Source organism: Macrobrachium nipponense, chromosome 47 (genome assembly GCF_015104395.2).
Source record: "Macrobrachium nipponense isolate FS-2020 chromosome 47, ASM1510439v2, whole genome shotgun sequence".
Taxonomy (NCBI): Eukaryota; Metazoa; Arthropoda; class Malacostraca; order Decapoda; family Palaemonidae; genus Macrobrachium; species Macrobrachium nipponense.
In genome coordinates, this window is record NC_087222.1 from 34,086,336 (window position 1) to 34,109,261 (window position 22,926).

The 22,926-nt window shown below is 37.3% G+C and overlaps 3 protein-coding genes across 3 annotated transcripts in view; 2 read left to right on the forward strand and 1 right to left on the reverse strand.

The window, feature by feature from the left end:
- Positions 1 to 11,555, forward strand: part of LOC135204864 (dolichyl-diphosphooligosaccharide--protein glycosyltransferase 48 kDa subunit-like) — a 12,339-nt gene extending 784 nt beyond the window's left edge. The window contains exons 2-10 of the mRNA XM_064235088.1: positions 7,111 to 7,223; positions 7,411 to 7,547; positions 7,884 to 8,048; positions 8,524 to 8,728; positions 8,988 to 9,106; positions 9,213 to 9,368; positions 9,957 to 10,106; positions 10,307 to 10,387; positions 11,175 to 11,555. Of these exons, the coding sequence (XP_064091158.1) occupies positions 7,111 to 7,223; positions 7,411 to 7,547; positions 7,884 to 8,048; positions 8,524 to 8,728; positions 8,988 to 9,106; positions 9,213 to 9,368; positions 9,957 to 10,106; positions 10,307 to 10,387; positions 11,175 to 11,333 (1,285 nt within the window). The 3' untranslated portion in view covers positions 11,334 to 11,555. The remainder of the gene's footprint in view (positions 1 to 7,110; positions 7,224 to 7,410; positions 7,548 to 7,883; positions 8,049 to 8,523; positions 8,729 to 8,987; positions 9,107 to 9,212; positions 9,369 to 9,956; positions 10,107 to 10,306; positions 10,388 to 11,174) is intronic.
- A 1,604-nt stretch (positions 11,556 to 13,159) lies between these two features.
- LOC135204865 (cytochrome c oxidase assembly factor 6 homolog) lies at positions 13,160 to 18,014 on the reverse strand. Its single transcript, XM_064235089.1, has 3 exons — positions 17,897 to 18,014; positions 14,370 to 14,485; positions 13,160 to 13,580 (listed from the first exon to the last, which is right to left on the reverse strand). The coding sequence occupies exons 2-3, from the start codon at positions 14,473 to 14,475 to the stop codon at positions 13,426 to 13,428; spliced, it is 261 nt and encodes an 86-aa protein (XP_064091159.1). The 5' UTR covers positions 14,476 to 14,485; positions 17,897 to 18,014; the 3' UTR covers positions 13,160 to 13,425.
- Positions 18,015 to 19,638: 1,624 nt separating this feature from the next.
- Positions 19,639 to 22,926, forward strand: part of LOC135204866 (valine--tRNA ligase-like) — a 41,923-nt gene continuing 38,635 nt past the window's right edge. The window contains 4 exon segments of the mRNA XM_064235090.1: positions 19,639 to 19,715; positions 21,252 to 21,420; positions 21,785 to 21,986; positions 22,562 to 22,693. Coding sequence (XP_064091160.1) covers positions 21,330 to 21,420; positions 21,785 to 21,986; positions 22,562 to 22,693 — 425 coding nt within the window. The 5' untranslated portion in view covers positions 19,639 to 19,715; positions 21,252 to 21,329.

Here is a 22,926-nt window from a genome sequence, read left to right on the forward strand (position 1 = left end):
TAGCGTGTGTAGGGGGAAACATCAGTACAGGCCAACCCTCATCACGGTAGACGGGTCTTATTCACTCGATATTTAATTGGTGAAACATGAATACAATTGCAACTCTAAGCATACCATTTAAAAGACTGAAGTTTCGTCAACCATATTGTGATATATGAAAGCCCCATACGAACTAAAAAATAAGCATGTGAGCTCTTCGTAAAATATGTTTTCAAGGCAGTTTTGAAATCCAATATGGCGGCTACGTTTTTCATGGACGGTTCTCATCAGTGACGGACACCATCTTTCAGCCTTCCCAGCACTCATTTGAACAATGTTAGCGTATGTATGTAACGTTTATTGATCTTACTCAAGATTGCAGTTGTAATCAGCACAATAAAACAACATTTTGTTGCCTATATTAGTGAAAGTATGAAACTTGTTATTCCCGGGGTTATGGTTGGAACTGAATTCATTCTTACCTTGTAATCGGCGGTTTTTTATCCTTACTGCCATCACAACTGAAACTCCACAGTGCTTATTTGATTGTTATTATACACATTTTGGTCTCAGTTCACTCCACATTGCACTTTAAACCCGTTGCTGTTCCTGGTTTCTAAGCGCGCGCGCCATAAACACAATTACAAATAGCAGACGACGACAGACGACGACAGACGACGAAACTGCAAAGTTTTATTCCCTAAACTGTTTACTTTACTCGTTATTTAGTTTAAATTTACATTGTTATTTAAAAATTTTGATTTAATTCATGTATATTATCCCTTTTTTGCAACCAAATTACCCCGAAAAATTACAGATATTTCTAACGTAGATAAAATCAAATGTTTCTAACGTTTTCGTACATCTGGCTGCCGAAAACCATAGAGGAACGAATACGGAAAGTGCATAGAGGAACGACTACGTTTTTTTTTTTTTTTTTGCGTTTTTGTTTTTGCTAGCACTTTTCATTGATTTCAGTCTTTATTAGTATTTTGAATTTCTTAAATAATCGTATGCCAGAAATAAATGTAACCTTTAATGTTTGCATGCTTTAATGTTTGCATGCTAAGAATGGCAAAATCATCGTTGCCACATTAGTGGAGGCTTCACACATACGCCGTTCCATTATCCTGTTAAGCGTCCGCCCCTGATGAGCTCGCTGCTAACGTACCGTCACGCTTTTTTTGTAATCAGCGATCATAGCACTGATGATAGTTTTTCAAAGTTAATATTGATTTTTATGCTTGTTATTCATACTGTAATTAACTGTAGGAAATTCTCTCTCTCTCTCTCTCTCCTCTCTCTCTCTCTCGTCTCCTCTCTCTCTCTCTCTCTCTCTCTCTCTCTCTCCTCTCTCTCCTCTCTCTCTCCGGAGTCAGTCACTCGGCAAAGAAAAGTCATCTTCACTCCCGCAATTGGAAGAAAAGTTTGTATCATCACTGGAGGATTCAGAACTAGAGCTCTCATCATCAAATAGGTTATCAATATCACACTCCTCATCTAGTATTTGATTGATCTCACCTAAAGAAATATGCCTCCTCTTTGGGACATTCATTGTGAAAGACGCGAAATGTATTTGTCTCGATAAACGCCCGAAGCGTATTGAAAGAAAACCAACAGGGACAGGCAGTTTTCTAGCATAAGCGACCACCAGGAAAGAGTTGCCAGGCTGGAAATAAGTTTCCCATGTGCTGAGAGTGTTACCAAATGATGTTCCTACACTTTCTATACGAGTAAACGTATTATTACGGGGCTGACGGCTTGACAAGCACAGTTAAAGTCTTGAACGTAATATCCCGTTGAAGGCGCTACCGAGTAGATCGCGGTAAACGTATTATTACGTGGGTGACGCTTAACAGGTTATAAACTGTTTCCATGAATTCTAGTTGTCATAGTAATGCAATAATGATAAAATGCTTTAATATTTATGTATATATACTTCCAATACATAGCCTAATTTCACCAATTTCAACGTTTTGTGTGTAGTCTTATACCCAGTTTGGAGGGTCAACACATACCGAATGGCAACAGAGAGAGAGAGAGAGAGAGAGAGAGAGAGAGAGAGAGAGAAAGGAAGGCGGAGGAACGAAGAAGAAAAGGATGGCGGTGGAGGGGGGGGGGGGGTTGGGGAGAGGGTAGGTGGAGCTTTATACGCGTGTTCGTATCATTTCTGCATAATGGAGTTTTTGTCTCTTGGTACAAGGACAAGTGTCGTTATTCTTTACGATTAGTGATTCACGATACCCTTATAAATTACGGCACTGGGTGTAATGCACTATAGCAAAATCTCGTTCTGTTAAGAGTGTTCGTTACAGAAATAGGTATTGCCCAAAAACGTGCTTGCACTGTCTCTGAAACCCATAGTAGACATGCTGCTTAGTTGTCAATCAAGTTTTTATAACCAAGTATTTTTTACAAGCTAGCTATTGAATAAATTTGTATTTTTCTCAGTCAAACATATGCCCCTCAATGCTAACTTTCCTCTTTTAACGACTTTCTGGTCATTGCAAATTCGGCCCCATAATTTCTTATGGTGCGAAAACAGACAAGAGGCCCATGGACCAAAACGATTGCGTTACACTACGGCGATAATCCAGCAGTAAAACATCTTCATATATCCAAAAAGTAAATAATAAAGATATATATGCGCATTACGATTATAACAATTACATGTATAGCTGATAACAATCTGCATGAATAACTGGTAAACTGTTCTGCAATGACAGTTGAGTATAGCAATTATTTACAATAGGTACGAAAGTCAAGATGTCGTGACGTCGATAATACAGAACTTGAAAGAACGTTCTAATTCAGAAAAATAATTACTTAAATTTGAGTCAGAGTCGAGTTACTTTTCAATAACGAATATTTTCAAATTAATCATCATAAATATGTAAAATATTGATGTTTTACTACTTATTTAAAAATTAGCCAAGAGCACGCTTCTCGTCATCTTCTACCCAACAGCTGTTTACGCCTGGCTTGTTGTTGATGAGAAATCGTGTTTCGATTGTTGTGATAAAAGTGCTCCAGCGTCTGTGGGTACAAGTGGTGTGCGGATTTATCACAGGAAATGGTTAGTTTATTGACACAAGCTACTCCGTAAACATCGAGATGGCGTCAATCTTCTAAATACCTCGAGTTGTAAGTAAAAATGTTGAACGCGTTTTGTGAGATTTCCACTGCCGTGGGCGCCATTTCAGTACCTCTGTTTAAATCTTAAAATTTGGCCTTAATTTCTAACTTTGGGGAAAATACTTACTTCGAAAGGAGAGTAGAGGTCTTTAGCTCCGTTTCTCACCAACAACAAGTCGCGACTGATGCCCATCTCGGGTGTCAGGACGCGTTATAATGTACTTTTTCGGAGGGTGGCTTGCACTGATGGTAGCTGGCCTGCGTGGCCTGCTTTGATGTTTTACCCTAAGTAGTATACTACTCAGGAAGGTTGGTATAAAGCAGAAAGGGTCGAAATCATCGAGAATTTTCACCCCATTGTGTGGAATGGGGGTTCTAACCCCCCTCTTCTGAGTTAGGACCCTAGTTAGGTTTAGGTCAGGTTAGGTTAGGCATCGAGTTTGGTAAGTCTGAAGTCTACTACCCCCCCCCCCCCCCAGGTTCTGGATGACTGCAAAAGCATAAGCTAACGGCGATAAATGTCATTTAACGTAAATACTATAAAAGGCATAAACGTAAACTATAGAAACAAACATGTTGGCGACTGGCGGGAACCACGCCGCGGTAGGGTAGATCATCACAGCAAGCACGCAGGCCAGCTACCATCAATGCAAGCCACCCTCGAAAAAGTACATTATAAACGCGTCCTGACACCCGAGATGGGCATCAGTCGCGACTTGTTGTTGGTGAGAAACGGAGCTAAAGACCTCTACTCTCCTTTCGAAGTAAGTATTTTCCCCAAAGTTAGAAATTAAGGCCAAATTTTAAGATTTAAACAGATTTTAAACAGAGGGTACTGAAAACGGTCTCAAACGTAGTGCAAATCTCACCAAAACGCGTTCAACATTTTTACTTAAAACTCGAGGTATTTAGAAGATTGACGCCATCTCGATGTTTACGGAGTAGCTTGTGTCAATAAACTAACCATTTCCTGTGATAAATCCGCACACCACTTGTACCCACAGACGCTGGAGCACTTTTATTCACAACAATCGAAACACGATTTCTCATCAACAACAAGCCAGGCGTAAACAGCTGTTGGGGTAGAAGATGACGAGAAGGTGCTCTTGGCTAATTTTTAAATAAGTAGTAAAACATCAATATTTTACATATTTATGATGATTAATTTGAAAATATTCGTTATTGAAAAAGTAACTCGACTCTGACTCAAATTTAAGTAATTATTTTTCTGAATTAGAACATTCTTTCAAGTTCTGTATTATGACGGTCACGACATCTTGACTTTCGTACCTATTGTAAATAATTGCTATACTCAACTGTCATTGCAGAACAGTTTACCAGTTATTCGTGCAGATTGTTATCAGCTATACATGTAATTGTTATAATCGTAATGCGCATATATATCTTTATTATTTTACTTTTGGATATATGAAGATGTTTTACTGCTGGATTATCGCCGTAGTGTGACGCAATCGTTTTCGGTCCATGGGCCTCTGTCTGTTTTCGCACCATAAGAAATTATGGGGCCGAATTTGCAATGACCAGAAAGTCGTTAAAGAGGAAAGTTAGCATTGAGGGGCATATGTTTTGACTGAGAAAAATACAAATTTATTCAATAGCTAGCTTGTAAAAAATACTTGGTTATAAAAACTTGATTGACAACTAAGCAGCATGTCTACTATGGGTTTCAGAGACAGTGCAAAGCACGTTTTTGGGCAATACCTATTCTGTAACGAACACTCGTAACAGAGCGAGATTTTTCTTTAGTGCATTACCCCCAGTGCCGTAATTTATAAGGGTATCTGAATCACTAATCGTAAAGAATAACTACACTTGTCCTTGTACTAATAGACCAAAACTCCATTATCCAGAAATGGATAGGAACACACCAGTAAACAGCTCCACCTACCCTCTCCCCCCACCTCCACCGCCACCCCTGTCCTTCTTCCTTCCTTCACCTTCCCTTCTCTCTCTCTCTGAAAGTTGTTGCAGTTTAAACTTATTTTCTATGATTTTTCCATCTATCTATCTAATAATAGTAGTTTACATTGGTGGATATATCTAACGATTCACTCGGTTGTTACCTGCCCCATTGACCGATATATTTATACACTGATCCCCATCACTCTCTCTCTTCTCTCTCTCTCATCTCGTCTCTCTCTCATGTTTCTTTTTTATCGTAATTCGAAAAATGAACAAGAAAATATATTTCATACTTGTATAGCATTAATTAAATACTTTCAAGTTTTAATTCAGTCGTAATGATGAATGTAGGTGCATCTACTAGTGCTCCGCAAAATAGTTAAGCAGGACATAGGTATGTAAAATTTAAAAAATGAGAGAGAGAGAGAGAGAGAGAGAGAGAGAAGGAGAGAGAGAGAGAGAGAGAGAGAGGAGAGAGAGAAGAGAGAGAGGACGGAATAGGAAGGTGGGATATTCACTGTGGCCAATCGGTATGTGCTTACCCTCCACTGGGTATAAGACTATAAACAAAACGTTGAAATTGGTGAAATTAGGCTATGTATTGGAAGTATATATACATAAATATTAAAGCAATTTTATCATTATTGCATTACTATGACAACTAGAATTCATGGAAACAGTTTATAATAATGGAACGGCGTATGTGTGAAGCCTCCACTAATGTGGCAACGATGATTTTGCCATTCTTAGCATGCAAACATTAAAGCATGCAGACATTAAAGGTTACATTTATTTCTGGCATACGATTATTTAAGAAATTCAAAATACTAATAAGACTGAAATCAATGAAAAGTGCTAGCAAAACAAAAAAGCAAAAAAAAAAAAAAAGTAGTCTTTCCTCTATGCACTTTTCCGTATTCGTTCCTCTATGGTTTTCGGCAGCCAGATGTACGAAAACGTTAGAAACATTTGATTTTATCTACGTTAGAAATATCTGTAATTTTTTCGGGGTAATTTGGTTTGCAAAAAAGGGATAATATACATGAATTAAATCAAAATTTTTTAAATAAAAATAAAATGTAAATTTAAAACTAAATAACGAGTAAAGTAAACAGGTTAGGGAATAAAACTTTGCAGTTTCGTCGTCTGTCGTCGTCTGCTGTTTGTAATTGTGTTTATGGCGCGCGCGCTTAGAAACCAGGAACAGCAACGGGTTTAAAGTGCAATGTGGAGTGAACTGAGACCAAAATGTGTATAATAACAATCAAATAAGCACTGTGGAGTTTCAGTTGTGATGGCAGTAAGGATAAAAAAAAAAACCGCCGATTACAAGGTAAGAAATGAATTCAGTTCCAACCATAACCCCGGGAATAACAAGTTTCATACTTTCACTAATATAGGCAACAAAATGTTGTTTTATTGTGCTGATTACAACTGCAATCTTGAGTAAGATCAATAAACGTTACATACATACGCTAACATTGTTCAAATGAGTGCTGGGAAGGCTGGGGAAAGATGGTGTCCGTCACTGATGAGAACCGTCCATGAAAAACGTAGCCGCCATATTGGATTTCAAAACTGCCTTGAAAACATATTTTAGTTCGTATGGGGCTTTCATATATCACAATATGTTGACGAAACTTCAGTCTTTTAAATGGTATGCTTAGAGTTGCAATTGTATTCATGTTTCACCAATTAAATATCGAGTGAATAAGACCGTTCTACCGTGATGAGGGTTGGCCGCCTGTACTGATGTTTCCCCCTAGTAGCCTAGTCTTCAATTTTCACACAAAACAAGACTTAGCTAGTAGGTAATTCAGGGTCAGTGATGATTCAGAGACAGTATAGCCTAGTCAATTTATCTAGAAAATGTTAAGTGTTTTAGGTCCAGTACTAAATGCTATGATTGCTTCATTTGTACAGTAATTTTTAAGAAAAAAATAGAAAACCTACTAGCCCCTAAGCATATGGGGACAGGTGTCTAGCTATGTTGTAATATTTTGACCAGTAGCCTATATCCTACCTATTCTATATTTTCATGCATTATTCATCCCTTCCCACTCGTTCTCGCAGGTTGGCGCTTATAGCAGTCTGCGTGGTGTCCAGCTACGCTGCCAACACGCTTATTCTAGTTGACACCCTGGCAACTCGTGAGACGCACTCCATATTCCTCAAATCATTGCAAGGTTAAGTGCAATTGTTCTACAATTTCATTTTGCATAGGTGTTAGACTAAGCATTGCAGTATTGGCTATCATGTTTTGTTACTTTTATTTGTGGCTCCGTTTCATGACTACACATTTACAGCAAAGAAAATTTTTTATTAATGTTTAGTGGTAATGGTGACTCCTAACCCCCTTTTTGATGTTGACAGAACGTGGACACGAAGTTACTGTAAAGGCAGCAGACGATCCTTCTCTTCAGTTGTCCCGATATGGAGAATACATTTACCAGAATCTAGTGATATTAGCCCCAGGAGTTGAAGAGTTTGGAGGAGCTCTTAGTGTGGAGGTAAATTTTATTGTTTGTTGTCAGATTATATAATTCCCTTGGCTGTATTTTTCTCTTTTCACACATTTTTTATTCCAGTTTTTTTTTATATTTTGATTATGAAGTAGATAACTCTGCCTTCATAAATGTTGAGAGGAGAAGAGAAACCAAAGGGAGTAGATACAAAACTAGCAGTATGAAGACTTAGAATGATTTGGAGAAGGGCATAGATGAAGACGTAGACCAGAGGGGAATGCAGGACTGTTTTTGAGAATTATCCTAAGAGAGAGATAGTTGCAATACCATTCTATCTTGTTAGATTTTTTGTGAATATTATTCACCCTCTGCATACTTCAGGCTATCGTGGAATTTATTGATGGAGGTGGCAACGTCTTGGTAGCTGGCTCCCGAGACGCGGCCGACCTGATCCGTGAACTCGTCACTGAAGTTGGTGTCGAAATGGACGAAGAAGGAGCTGCAGTGATTGATCACCTTCATTATGATTCTAATGATGATGGTCAGGTAATTTGATTTATTTTCATATTCAACACATTTTCCTTCATGTCATTGATTATTGCGTTGTGTTCTCTAGTCACAGTGTGTATAGGGCCATATCTCTATACTACAGTATCGTTCTTGAGAATGATGAAGTCTGATCTCCTAATAGTGTCGGAGTATGGTAAGTAAACTATTGGCAATTATTTTTACCTGTCATTTGATGACTGTATGTGCACTATGTCATACATCTCCCAGGAAAAGATGATTATGATTTGGTAGAATTTTGGAGCTTAAATGACCTCATAGGTCCAGCACTTGGCTTATGGCCTAAATTCTATAGTATTGTATTCTATTCCGTATTGAAGGATTGAGTTAGGATGCAAGTAACTAACTATGAGAAGGCAGTGCTCACTATGATACATTTACATGATTGGTAAAGCCATCATCTGTGTAACATGACAGTAACTATAAGGATGTAGTAATGTTTCTTTCCTTCCAGCATACATTAGTAGCAGCCCCAAGCACTGGACTGATTGATTCAGAAGTGATGACTGGAGTCAAAGACACAGTTCCTTTGCTGTATCGAGGCACAGGTCTCATCACCGATGTGGACAATCCTCTTGTACTGCCCGTCCTGCGTGCCCCTTCGACCGCCTATTCTTACAATCCCAGCCAGCCTATTACTGACTATCCACATGCCACTGGTGAGATTTTCACCTTTCCTCGCTAATGCACTTCTGCATAGAAATGTTAGACTCGTTCCTTTTAAAAAAGAACGCAAGTTAAATTTTTGCATGAAATCCTGAGTCTCAGATTATGTTGATGGTAAATTGACTTTTGTTTATGATGCATCAGTAAAAAATATCAATTGAAATCTATGGTTGCTCGAGGTGAATTAAATTCAAGTCTAATTTATCCTTAGAAACTGGAATCAAGACAATTTTTTTTTCTCTCTCTCCACAGGCCAGAACATGCTTTTGGTGGCAGCTCTCCAGGCCCGAAACAACGCCAGGGTGGTGGTCTCTGGCTCTCTCGAGTTCTTCTCTGATGCCTTCATCACAGCTGCCGTCCAGACTCCACAGGTATCGTACATTTCTGAGCATTAAAATGAATGATGTTCTAAGTATACTTTGTTGTAAGTTCAAGCTCTGTCGTTTAGTATGTTTCTGAAGGAGATTTGCTTTACAGGGCGAGAAGTTCGAACGCTCGGGCAACGGGAAGGTGGTGGAGTCCCTGAGCCGTTGGGTGTTCAGAGAGGAGGGAGTTTTGCGTGTCGTTTCAGTCGACCATCACTTGGTGGGAGAGAACGAGCCTCCCATTTCATACACCATCAAGGATAATGTGGTGAGGCTTAGATAATTTCCCCATTCTTGAGGTCAAAGGCAAATGATTACATCATGTGAAGGAACACTCAAAATGTGTTGTACACTTCTTTTTTTTGCCTGGGCTATGCTGTGTCCTGTCTTGTTAAGCACACACTTATTATAAAAGGGGTTGCTTTCCTTCTAATTACTGTTTATAATAATTCAATGTACTATTCACTTTGGTTATGCATGTGAATTAGCCTGATACCGCAACTGCCATTTGAAATTGTAATTCTCGGTATTTTTATTCATTACACAGTAGTACATATTCAGGTTGCAAGACAGAATTGTCTGTTAGCCTTTATTGATTTCCTAGATCATTTGTTTTATTGAAGGCACCAGATAGTTGGGGTTTTTGTGTTGTAGCATTTTTCTCAAGGAATACCCTCCAGCTATTTCATCTTTGCCATATTTATGTCAACACATTTGATTTTTTCAAGAACACACCAGTTCAATATGAGAGGGCCGGGTTCTGCCAGTTTTAGATATGATTAGGTTAAAAATTTCTATATACACTAGTGTTAACATTTAAGATATTGTAAGAGTGTCTCTCACAAATAAATTTCAGGAATACAAGATAAAGGTTGAACGTCTCGTGGACGGATCATGGGTGCCCTTCCAAGCTGATGATTTGCAGATGGAATTCGTTCGCATCGACCCATTTGTCAGACTGACCATGGTCTCTGGACCTGATGGTGTATTCTCTATCAAGTTCAAGGTTAGAGAACGATTGAGTCTACTGCATTAGTACATGTTTGCTAAATGGTTTTTTCTGTTGAAGGCTTAGAGAATTCTTCTCACTTTTGTCAATTTAATTGTTTTAGCTTCATTCAAGCTTAAGTATTTTGGTTTGGAGTATTTATCTTGAAGTGCTGAACTTTTGAAGATGTTTTTTAACAATTGTTCACAATATTGCAGGTGCCTGATGTTTATGGAGTATATCAGTTCAAGGTAGAATACAACAGGGTAGGGTTCACACGGCTCTACAGCACTACCCAGGTGAGTTGTCAAAACTCTACAAATAGCACTACATTTGTTCCTATAGAAATACAAATGAGTATCGCCCTTTATGTACGCATGAGTATTCTTCAGAGCAGGCTGGAATTGGCCATGGAAACTGTCACAACCTAACCAGTGGTTAGGGGAGGGTGAGAGGAGGAATACCTCATTCGCCTGCTGTCGCCAACCACTTTTTCTTTGGCTACTACTGAGTAGTGAGAATGTCTTGCTCTGCTCCTGCAGACTGTTGAGTTAGAACTTGGTTAAAGTGCTGTTACTTTGTCATAGTGAGTGTAGTGGCCCATCATGCCTCTGTTTAAGTAGATCCCTACTACAATTGCTGCTCCTTCGTATGGTTAGGATCTGTCAAGGTGACTTTGGTAGAGGGGGGGAACAAGTAGTAGTAGCCTACCACTCCCTCCTCCCAGCCCCAAATTTCAACCTCTTTCCATGTGTATATCATGCTCTCTTGCCTAGAGGTTGGTATGGGCATGAATGAGCAATAGGTATGCCTACCATTAACGTGTTGATTACTTAGTTGCATGTTCATTGATGACAGGAATACATGTCATAGGAAATGTTCCTCTCAGTATTCCACTCATCATGTTTATCATATGCCATGATTCAGTAAACTCTGTTTCGCACTTCCCATGTATTATAAAAAGGCAAAACGGGGGAGATAGGAATAGAGAAATTGAACAGCATTAAAATATGCTATATTTTATAACAAAGGCCTATAATCTTAATCAGACTTTAAGGTTTCAATTTTTTTTAACTTCCTCCGCAGGTGTCCGTGCGTCCATTCACTCACCTCGAATACGAAAGGTTCATCGAGTGTGCGTATCCATACTATGCGAGCGCCTTCTCCATGATGGTCGGCGTCTTCCTGTTTTCGTTGGTCTTCCTGCATCATAAAGACCCACCTGTTAAAACCAAGGCTGATTAAAAATGAAAATAAAATGTTCAGTATTGCTGCACGTTTACTGCCGCCAAGATGTTATGTGTAGTACTTTGATTCCAGCATTTGACGGCAGTTTTCTATTTTTGCATTCCACTTTGTGTATTGAAGTTCTCAGTTATTTTTTTGCTTAATGTTCGGTACTTTTTTTTTGTTTTGTATCTGATTCATTGGATGTTTATGAGTATTTCAGTAAAGTAGGAAATTTTGTGTTTCTCTTTGTTTTCCCAAAATAATATACGTATGTATGTATATAATTTGTTAAGAATTCTTCAGCTAAGTGAAATGTGACACCTTGAAATTGAAGAAAAAAAAACACTTATGATTCTCCAAACTTTAACTTTGATATGTCTGGTAACTCCTGTCTTCATTCCCCGTCATCTGCTGTCCAAATCAACTAGTTGATGACAGATTAGTCGAATGTGATTGAAGTCATCACTACTACTTCAAGTCTGTATGAAAGGACAGTATTTCTAAAAGCTTTTGTCATTTTAATATGTAGTATTTAGAGGCTGAAAAGAAGATAAGATTTCAAAGACCAAGATGGTTTTGGCTTGTAGGAAGGCCCAGGAAATCGTGGAGAAAGGTTATAAAAGACCTAAGATTTACTAGTGCAAGCAGAAGGAGCACAGGACAGAGGATAGTGGATAAAATTAATTTAAAAGTCAAACCTCACGAAGGTAAAAGTTGAGGGGTCAGAGATGTGTATCTCTGGTGATAGAAGTTCACTCACGACATGGTTCGGAAGTCACGTAAAGCTGTTGGTCCCGTTTCTGAATAACCACTGGTTCCACGCAACACAAAAACACCATACAAACAAACAGTATAGAATTAAGGCCGGAAACCTCACAGTTGCACTATGAATCAAGTGTTAGGAGAGGGTGGAATACAAAAGGAGATAGAGTACATGGAATGAAAAGAGTTGCAGCTAGGGGCTGAAGGTACACTGCAAAGAACCTTGGGTAATGCCTACAGTGCACCACATAAGTTAGATCTCTTGAAATCTCAAAAAGATATTGTCCAGATCAGAAAGTAGAGATCACTGGTAATTAATCAGCAAAGAATGGCTGGCAGTCTATATTTGACCAAGAACAGACTGAAAAAGGTTTACAATTATACAGTACAGAAAAATGACAAAATATGATTTACAGGGAATGAAAGTACATAACTGATGCCGCATAATTCATCAGAAAAAAGTAGCAGTAGTAGTATACAGCAGCTTGGAAAAAAATCAAAAGTGCTGTACAATTCATCAAAACTGTACAGCACTTTGCTCTACAGTAAACCTTCAAACTTTGGAACTGAACTAAGATCTACTAGGTTATAGCAAGACTTCTGAAATTACTACCTTAAATTAACCTTGCTTTTATTGAAATACTACAAATTTGCATTTGATGCTATTCAAGGACCATTCATTATCAAATTGATGTCTTGATGTGAGATAAGTGTTGTAAATAAACTGAACTGCTTAAGAATGCATATTCTCTTATCCTAAGCAAGCATCTTGCTCGAGTGTCACTTCCAAAGGATGGTTTCCTTCAGGCATGAAACACTGCTGTATGTGTTATGAGTTTAAATATTGATTCTGTAACATTTTTTGAAGGACCAATTAGTAATCTATAGGTGTTATTTCACTGGCCATATGTATTCTTTGAATAATTCCTCAGGGAAAGACCTTCTCAGGCACCAATGCATTGCTTAGCCCATGGCATTGAACACAGTTAACTTCTGACTGAAGAAGAAGGATAAATACATTATTCATAAAACAGCAGAAAGCTATTCCTGTATGAAAATACACTTAAGAAAGCAATCACTGATTAGCTCAAGTTTATTACGAACATTAAACTTCAGAAACCTATGGTTCCCTGCTTACAAAGAATAATCATAAAGTTAAAACGAGATAAGAAGTACTGTGCCTGTATAAAAAGGTGCCTCTTTCTTAACACATTTCTCTGGACAAACACGAGGGGAAATGAATGTAAATGCTACAAGACAGAGTAACGCCTTAAACATACCCATTAATGTGTCGTACGCCCTTCCTATTTACACTTAGCAAAATATTAAACCACTCGGAAATCTATCAACTCTTCTCTTTGTCGTTTAAAGGTTCATAACCTTCCTTCATCAGTTCCTTGAACTTCTCGTATTTGTGCTTCCTGTCAAAGTGTTTGACCCAAGTCGATGGGCAATGTTCTTCGTACAGTTTCCTCAGCTCCTTGCAGCTCTCGGCCGTTCCTAGAAGAAAACATCGAACGTGTCATTTTATAAAGGAAGGTATCCTATTGATTGGATTAAATATAAAATTTAGGCCAAGTGCTGGAACCTATGAGGTCATTCGGCACTGAAATTAATGTTAAAGCAATTGTAAGGAGAAAGTGGAAAGTAAGATGGATGAAATAGAATATGAACGAAAGTACTAGTAGAGCGTAATAAAAGAAATGAAAGGGGTTGCACCTAGGGGTAAATTGTCCAAAGTAACGCCTACAATACAACTCATGAGGTGTACTGATGGCACAACCTCCTATGGTGGGCATTTTACCAAGTAGTTATTGAATAAAGCTTCTGCCTGAAAGCATGACATGAACACCTAGACCTGTAAGTTGCAAACCTTGAATTACGCAAAGGATCTGAAGAATCTCTGTATGAAGTAAAAGCTGAGAAAACAAGACTGGTGAGTATGGACACTGAATGTTGGAGAGAGAGATAAAATTGTATGTAAGTTATATATATGGGGCATGTCATGTGATAGTGGTCTGACCTACTCAACCTTAGTTTTGAGTATAATTAGCTGTCAGAGTTAGTTACTGGTTAATACCGAATAAATTGTTGCAATGTGTTACTCTTACACATCAAATTAAGTGATTAGGCTATATCTTTTATGCCATTGAGTTTTAATAAATAAAAAAGCAATTTTATTTACGGCTGAATTTTTATTTACCCACAATTTTCTTTTTTATCTTTTTGTATTTTTAATACAAGTCTGTGATGAACAGCTTTTAAAGTAGTACATAGAAATTTACTTACCACCTGAATCGATGCATTTCCAAAATTCATCTCTAGAATTCCAGCACAAATAACGTTCTTCCTTGCCGGGGAATGCGGTCGTTTTTTCTCCCTGTTCTCTTGGCATGATGTGTCAGCTGAGAAGATTAAGTCAGAATGAGACATTTGAAACATTCTACATCTTCCAGGTGTCTACATGCAAATGCTCATTTATTTCCCTTTGCTTCACTGAAAAAAAACCTGCACTTTTAACATGATACAGGCATGCCAATGAAAGGAACATATGCTGAATCTGATAGTGAAATAACATATACTTCTTTTATAAAAACATTTTAAAATGATGTTGATTGTGATAGTTTGATGAAAGGGGCAGAGCGTTATAGTCAAATGATCTGCTTAAAAGAATGGCAATTATCTCCTCAGAGTTAACATCTGAAGGAGCCACAAGACATCAAGATTCCTTTTTGACCTTTCTGTCATCACCCAGCTTTGGATGGGGCTGATGGCTGCCAAGTCATTTGCAGTTGTTTATAGTCCACAGTTCCATCTGTCCCTTTTCCGGCCTTAGCTGTACCATTGCCTTATACATATTGTAATGCCACTTGATTCACTTAATTCTAAAAGGGTGACCATCCCTCTCTCACCTTTTCAAAATGAAGCTTTGTTTATTGAGAATCATAATGTTTACCATTAATTCTCCCACTAATTTGATTTTTCTTGATTCATATACACTTCCTTGTTCATGCAATTTTCTTTCCACCTTTTATTCTAGTGTTGCATACTTTAAGCTTTAAATTTGGTACCATGATTCATAGACTCATTTTATTTTGAGAATTGACCGCATTTTGATGACGAAGCCAGTAGGGTAATTCTATGTTACACTGTATCTAAGTCTCATCAATTTCATGAACCATACATTTTTTGTTTACCTCGTTACTGTGTGTTTTGTGTTATGTCCACACTTTTAGGCTAACTAACAATTAAGGATCCACCCCAGAAGGAAGTAGGAGTTTTTATGTGCCTCTGGGCTACTGGAAATTAGTCTTGTCAACATTGTCAATGATTTGCTGTCATGTCAAGTTGAATTCTGCTGTTTAAGTTAGCCAAACCCCAAAGCAATCTCCTCTCCAAGGTGAAGATCAAGGTAAGTAAGGATGCTTATATTGTAAGGTTAGGTTCAGACATATCAAGAAAGTGCTTTGTGCCGACTTGTCTGAGAAACGAGGCAACTGGAGGCAAGGATCCAGGGAGGGGTCAAAGGTAGGAGTGGAGGTCTAAATGTTGCTCTGGCACAATGCAATACCAAGGTCATACTGTGAAGCTAAATAGTCCCAATGTCATGATTAAATTGTGTGGTATTAAAATTCACAATCATATCAGCAATCATATCAGTAAATTTTTTTATATGTAAAAGTTACAAACAAATACTTTCCAACACCTGTAGTACAGTGTTCCCCCTAAGATCTGTTTGAAAGTCTGTCTTTAACTTTGACAAATCATACAATTTGTGAATTTTGATATAATACTATGATACTTTAATTCCTATCTCCCACCAAATTCAATAACAGAATTGGTCGAATAGTGGTCGCTTTGCCAGTTTTTCATGGGGAATACAGGAGGCAGGTTACTAGTATCAAAATAAAGAGACTGGATCATTTACGTACTTAGTCCATTGTTATTGTTTTGAAAGCATTTCCTTAAACGTTCTTGATACTGGGAGGCGAAAGGTATTTTTAGCGCGTTATTCTCGATGATTTATGGAATATTTAACAGAATTTGGCTGGCCATTTCTCACATCTTATTTTGTTTAGCATGGCTGCCTGCCATGTAAAAAGTGCTGACGGAGACCTTAAGTCACATACTTAATATTACAGAAGACGAAGAACATTTCTTACCGTGACCTGGTTCCCGCAAAGCACCATCAGGAATATTCATTGCCTTCGATGTATTTTTTTACGAACTGGATATTGGTACGGCAGCCGTATCCCTGATTGCGATAGATATTGGTACGGCTGTGAATTGCGCATGCGCGAACCCTTGTTTACTGCCTCAAGCATATCAGTGACAGCAAGAAAATGATGACCTAGCAACGTGAACCGTGTAATAATACATCAGTTTTTGCTGATAAACAGATGTTTTCAGGTCTCAACAAGTTGAAAAAGGCGATAGAAGTCTACGAAGAGTCAAACTTCCAGAAATTGTACATCTTAGGTCACAAACGATCGAATCAGCCCTGAAAAGAGCTCCGAAGAGGAGATTCAAAGAAGATTTGAAGCTTAGCTAGTAAGGTAGTGCAGCAGTCAGTAGTGCATCCAATATGGGAAACATGCTGTTAATATATACCTGATTTGGATGATTACTAATGATTGATTAGGCTGTTTTCCAGAGGATCGACTTTGGTAGTTTTCCAGAGCATGATTTCTGTGTATATTTGTTTTTCGGCGAAAACTGATGTATTATTACACCGTTCAGAGGAAATTCAAAGAAGATTTGAAGTACGCAGATAGATTAGTTTAGTTTTATTTTTCATGTATAGTATAGTCAAAATCTAAGTATGTTTAAGTATTATTGTGATTTTTTATATTTTCATTTACTGTCAAAATGTTTTGGTCCTTTGGTGATGACAGTATGGTGCTTCACTTTGACATTTTGAATTGAACATGTTCAGCGAAACAATTCAGTTCGAATATTATTACTACTGTCACTGATCTTCTAGTGCTGTACCTATAGCTCTCAGCAACAGTGCACGGCAACTGCTGCATGATTAGCAAACTGCCGTACCTACAGCAAGTCAATAGCGCAGAATCTGACATACCCCCACTACACTATGTTATTTGTACGGCAGGAAGTCTGAAATTGACGCATGCGCAATTCACTGCCGTACCAATATCTATCGCAATCAGGGATACGGCTACCGTAACAATATCCTGTGCCATTTTGTACGTTTGTCTCTCTTATAACCTTTCATTCGTGTTTAGGATATTTACCGTCATTTTTTAAATTTTTTCATGTTCATCTTGGCCCTAAGCGCATCTCCCAATTGGCAGTTGAATCGGGGCGGGGGAGGGGGGGACCTGGTACCATCTAACCTTTGCGACCAGTGCAATGCGCTCGTGTCTGGGCCCCCTAACCCCACCCAAAAACCAAAGGAACCCCCGAAGTTATGGGTTACCCCATAACGGGCAGACAGGCAATCCACCATTAGGATACAGCCAACTATAGGGGGGGGGGGGGGGGTGGGGGGGGGGGGGGATTAGGATAACCTACATACCTACATTACATCCAGCCTAAGCTATGGTTACGTAATATATATAAATATACATAAAATGATGAATATCTCACTAAACACGACCGAAATTTTACACGCCTCAATTGACCTTAGGTAGGTATAAGTTATCTGGCGTCGCAACTCCTAAGATCACCGGTCTAAGTACTAGGTAGGTAGCCGGCATAAACCTTCCGGAGGCTGAAAAGTGAGGCTAATCTGTCTATATATCACGTTTATGAGCAGAAAAGCTCATTAAAATAATGATGAGAATTATAATTACCTAGAATATGGGTTCAGAGATCTATAAGTAATTTATAAAGTAGATTACGCAAGGTGACGACTGACGAATAGTACTTGTGGTAGTAATTCAAATGGGTTGCCTTTATAACGGCTCCTCGAATTCCGTTTAAATTACTTGTTTTCTTTTTTAACTCATTATTTATTCATATATTTTTGGTTAAAATATTTTTTTCTTCATTACCTCATTATCTATCTATATATCTTATTAGATACTTTGTTTTGTTCCTTAATTCAATATATGTTTTGTTGAATACGTCTTTTTCTTCTCCAACTCATTATTTATTCATATATTTTTTAAATACGTATTTTTCTTCTTTAACTCATTATTCATTCATGTGTCTTTGGTTAGATACATCGTTTTTCTTCTTTAACTTATTGTTTATTCATATAACTTTGTTGAATATGTGTTTTTCTTATTTAGCTCCTTATCTATTCATAAATTTTTTTGTTAAAAACATCTTTTTTTCTTTAATTCATTATTTATTTAAATATCTTTTGTTAAATTCGTCGTTTTTCTTCTTTAATTTACTATTTATTTATCTATTTTTTTAAACAAGTCATTTTGTTCTTTAACTCATTATTTATTCATATATATTTTTTTAAATACATCGTTTGTCTTGTTCGTCTCATTATTTATTTGTATATTTTGATTAAAGATACCTTTTTCTTTTTAATTCATTATTAATTATATTTTTTGGGTTAAATATGTCATTTTCTCCTTTAAATCATTATCTATTCATATATTTTTTGTTAAATACGTAGTTTTCTTCTTTAACTCATTATTTCTTTATATATTTTTTGTTGAATACGTTTTTTTTCTTTTTTTAACCTATTATTTCTTTTTATATTTTTTTGTTAAATACTCTTTTTCTTTTTTAACTCATTGTTTATTTTTATATTTTTTGGTAAATACGTCGTTTTGTCTTCTTTAACTCACTATTTATGCATATATTTTCGTTACCTACGTCGTTGACAGCCAATAACGACTCAATAATCACTTTGCTTCGTATATTGCAGACTTAAATGTCATATTATCAATTAATCGTATATAATTCAGCACTTTCTTTCTCGTGACGTGACTGCCACAGCTAAGCGGCCATGTTGCCATGCTGCTGTTGTCTCGTAACATCTTTAAGTATCTGAACTTGCCGTTAATAACAAATGTATGTATGTATGTATGTATGTATGTATGTATGTATGTATGTATGTATGTATGTATGTATGTATGTATGTATGTATGTATGTATGTATGTATGTATGTATGTATGTATTTATTTATTTATTTATTTATTTATTTATTTATTTATTTATTTATTTATTTTATCTTATTTTATTTATTTACTTACTTATTTACTTTTTTATTTATTTACTTGCTTATTTGTTTATTTATTTATTTATTTATTCATTTATTTATTTATTTACTTATTTATTTATTTATTCATTTATTTATTTATTTACTTATTTATTTATTTATTTATTTATTTATTATAATAAGTTACAGAACAACGTCAGCCTCCATAACGGTGAGTCGTTACATGTTATCATGTAATGATTACTACTACAACAACACCAAATTTACATCACCGGAGACGGAGTTTATTCATTTCGACGCCAAAATGAACGAAATTTTAATTAAATATCCACGTGTAAGTTTATTTTAGAAGTTTTCCACTCGAATTTACCGTAAATTTTGAGAGAGAAAGGGACGGATCCTGCCATAATACGTTCTTTAGTAAGGCTCCCCCCTGACCTTGCTTGCTGGCAACAACGAAGTACCGGGAACTACCTATAGTACCTAGGCTAGTATGATTTATTTATTGAGAATCTGTCAGGGGGAGTCTGTATTTTTTTATTAACATTAATTTTATGGTAGATCTAGGGTACTTATCCGTGGCGGCCTAGACTATGGCAGTTGCTGTTTTTCTATGCAGTTTTACCTACAGAACAAGAATTTTAAGTAATAGGCTAGGTATTTATTCGGACGACTGTAATCAATCCCCAGGGGCCAGTACTAAACAGGGCAAAATACATTGGACGCCCCAATCCCTAGTGGATGTCGTATCCGCTGTTACATTCCTTGCAGTCCGTGCGGACTGCTTCTGTAGAAATACCAATTTTTTTTTTTCTGAATACCTACTATTGCAAAAAGCCTTCCCTAGTAATAGTACTAATTAGGTCCCATGCTAAGCTACCATCATCAGACTTGGCTGGGGGCTTCGCCCCGGCATCCCACAGCACTATGAAAATTTATGGTATTTTCGGCCATTTCTTAGCTCATTTATACCCCGTCTGCTGCTTTTAATTACTCAGATGTCTTAATTTTGGAAATTACAGTTTCCTATTAGTATTTGGGTTGCTTATTAAGATTTTACCATTATTTTTAGCGGGTCAATTGTAATTAACTCCCAGGGGCCAGTACTAAACACGGCAAAGTACATTTTACGCCCCAATCCCTAGTGGCTGTCGTATTCATGGAACATTCCTTGCAGTCTGTGCGGAGTTATTGCCTAGAATTACCATATATTGTAAACGCATACCTTTACCTAACCTCACCAATGACATTGTGCCCCTACCAGTCCTCTAAGCAATAACTCCGCACAGAGTGCAAGGAACGTTCCCGCGAACAGGATGACCTGTAGGGATTGGGGCGTCAAATGTATTTCGCCTCGTTTAGTATTACCCCTTGGGAGTTAATTACAGTCGACCCCAAAAAAATAACTGTAAATTTGTAATAAGCAACCCAAATACTATAGGAAACTGTAATTTCCGAAGAAATACCCGATGTGGAGTTATTACCTAGATCTACTCCCCTTACCTATCTAGAAGGGGCTCTGCCTCCCTTGCTTAAATCCCCCCCAACCCCCAACAAGGCAGTGACGCCTCCATCTGCATATACCTAGCTAGTCTGGTGTTCGATAATGAAGATTTTATTTTCATTCCAATGTGTAACTGATGGAACTAGTCTACCCATTATATTTTGAAAATAGTACAATGTATACTTTTGGCTTCAAGTATTGATAACTTCTCATATATTCTGCAGATTTAGAATAGATGATGATGATGCAGGTTATTTTGAGGTTGATTTCCTTCATTTTCTGTTTACGAAGCTTTTCAATTTGAGACAAATAAATGATAAATATTCTATATCTGCACTAATAGCAGAATATATATAAAAGATTGATAATTACTATCTGAAACCAAATGTACTATTTATGTTTTGAACATATGATATGACATTTCTTTGACTGATAGTCATAGATATATAACGCTTTGATATATAGACAGCATTTTGAGTCATGTACTATATCTAAATGGTTAATTTTTGTTCCTTTCAGGACATGGAATTCTAAGGAAATGACAACATTGGGGGTCTCTGCCATTGACGTTATAAGTAAAAACAAGTACTACAAATCATGAAAAGTTTCCAGCTCCTTTTACCAGTAGTACGCATCAGAAGAGTGCTTGACGTTAGAATATCAAGATGTTACTCTGTGTCAAAGAAAGGTTAGCTATATCTTTTTCTGTTTTGCATCATTTTCACTTAGTGCAAAAGCTTGATTTGCCCACAGTCTCAAATTTATGATGTGGTTAAGTAAATGGATATAAGTTAGGAACTGCATACTAGTATAACATTTTGAATAGGTCTATTTTTGATATAAGAAAAGTATTGTGTGGTCTTTTCTAGATATACTGCTTTGTAATTTTAAATGGTTGTGGTGGTAAATTTCCAGTGGCAGTCTTCAGAAAGCTAAAGTAAACACATTAAAGCTTCATGTCCCTATGTTAAATTCCAAGCTTTTTTCAGCAGATCATGATTTCCATAATGGAAATAGTAATAGCTTTCCTACCTCCCATTCCCTCTTTCAAGACACGTCACATCCCATAGCTTCTGCCTACAGCCCAAAAGCCGTCGAGAGCGGCTGGTACAAGTGGTGGGAGGAAAATGGGTTTTTCCGTAGGAGTGACGCACAAGAAAAGTTTGTTATGATTTTACCGCCCCCCAACATCACAGGACACCTGCACTTGGGGCATGCACTGACCTGTGCGGTACAAGATGTGTTAGCAAGATGGTTAGTAGTATTATTATGTTGTGAGCGGTTTCATCTTGTACTCGATGTGATATCATATTGTGTTTAAGCAACAAAGAAACCTATTGGTTATTCTTACTTTCAAGAGAGCAAACTAGAAACTAGGTAAATCTCCCTCTGTGGAAAGCCGTAGCATTCACTATTATGTTCACCGGAAAGAAGGACAACAATCATTCTTTAATCTGATGCAGCAGTGTCCAGTATTTTTCATGTTTGATGATGGAGATTAGAGTGCTGCATTATTTGTAATTACCTATCTTTTCTCAGAATTTATTTATTTTATTTCCTATTTTTACATTTGAGAATATTTAAATTTTCCTAGCCAGTTCATTTATTCTCTTCTTGCTTGTACTACTTCATTGCTCTGAGTATCTGGATGACAATTAAAGCACAGTTCTTTTTTATTTTTGTATAACTTCTTAGATGCCTGTTATATTAAGACTTCACATTAGTATTAAGTTTATGATTTTTTTAGTAGTTTTCATACATCATTCATCTTGTCAATTTGAAAGAGATGTTGCTTTTATTATTACGATAGTCCATTTCCTATTCTACAGGCACCAGATGAACGGAAAGCAAGTGGTTTGGGTGCCTGGGTGCGACCACGCAGGCATCGCAACTCAGGTTGTTGTGGAGCGGCACCTTTGGGCGACAAAGCAGCTGACAAGGCATCAGCTGGGAAGAGAAAAGTAGGAAAAAAGGGATTTATGTACTCTCAAGTAACCTTCTGTTTCTCATGATGTTATCAAAGTGAATAGAGGCAGTCTCTGGTTATCGGCGGTCTCGGTTAATGGTGATCCAGTTTTATAGGGCTTGTGTGGTGCCATAACAGGCCGGGTTTCGGTTAATGTCGCTGGGTTTTGGTTATAACTCTTTTAAGTATCATCGGTCATCCCCAGGCTCCATTTTTAATTGTTAGTGA

What these genes read in the sequence shown, in the direction of transcription:
- LOC135204865 (XM_064235089.1), bottom strand. Translation starts at nt 14,475, where the DNA reads ATGCCAAGAGAACAGGGAGAAAAAACGACCGCATTCCCCGGCAAGGAA. An exon ending in GAAATGCATCGATTCAGGTG is followed by an intron (nt 13,581 to 14,369) that starts GTAAGTAAATTT and finishes GTTTTCTTCTAG; the next exon opens with GAACGGCCGAGAGCTGCAAG.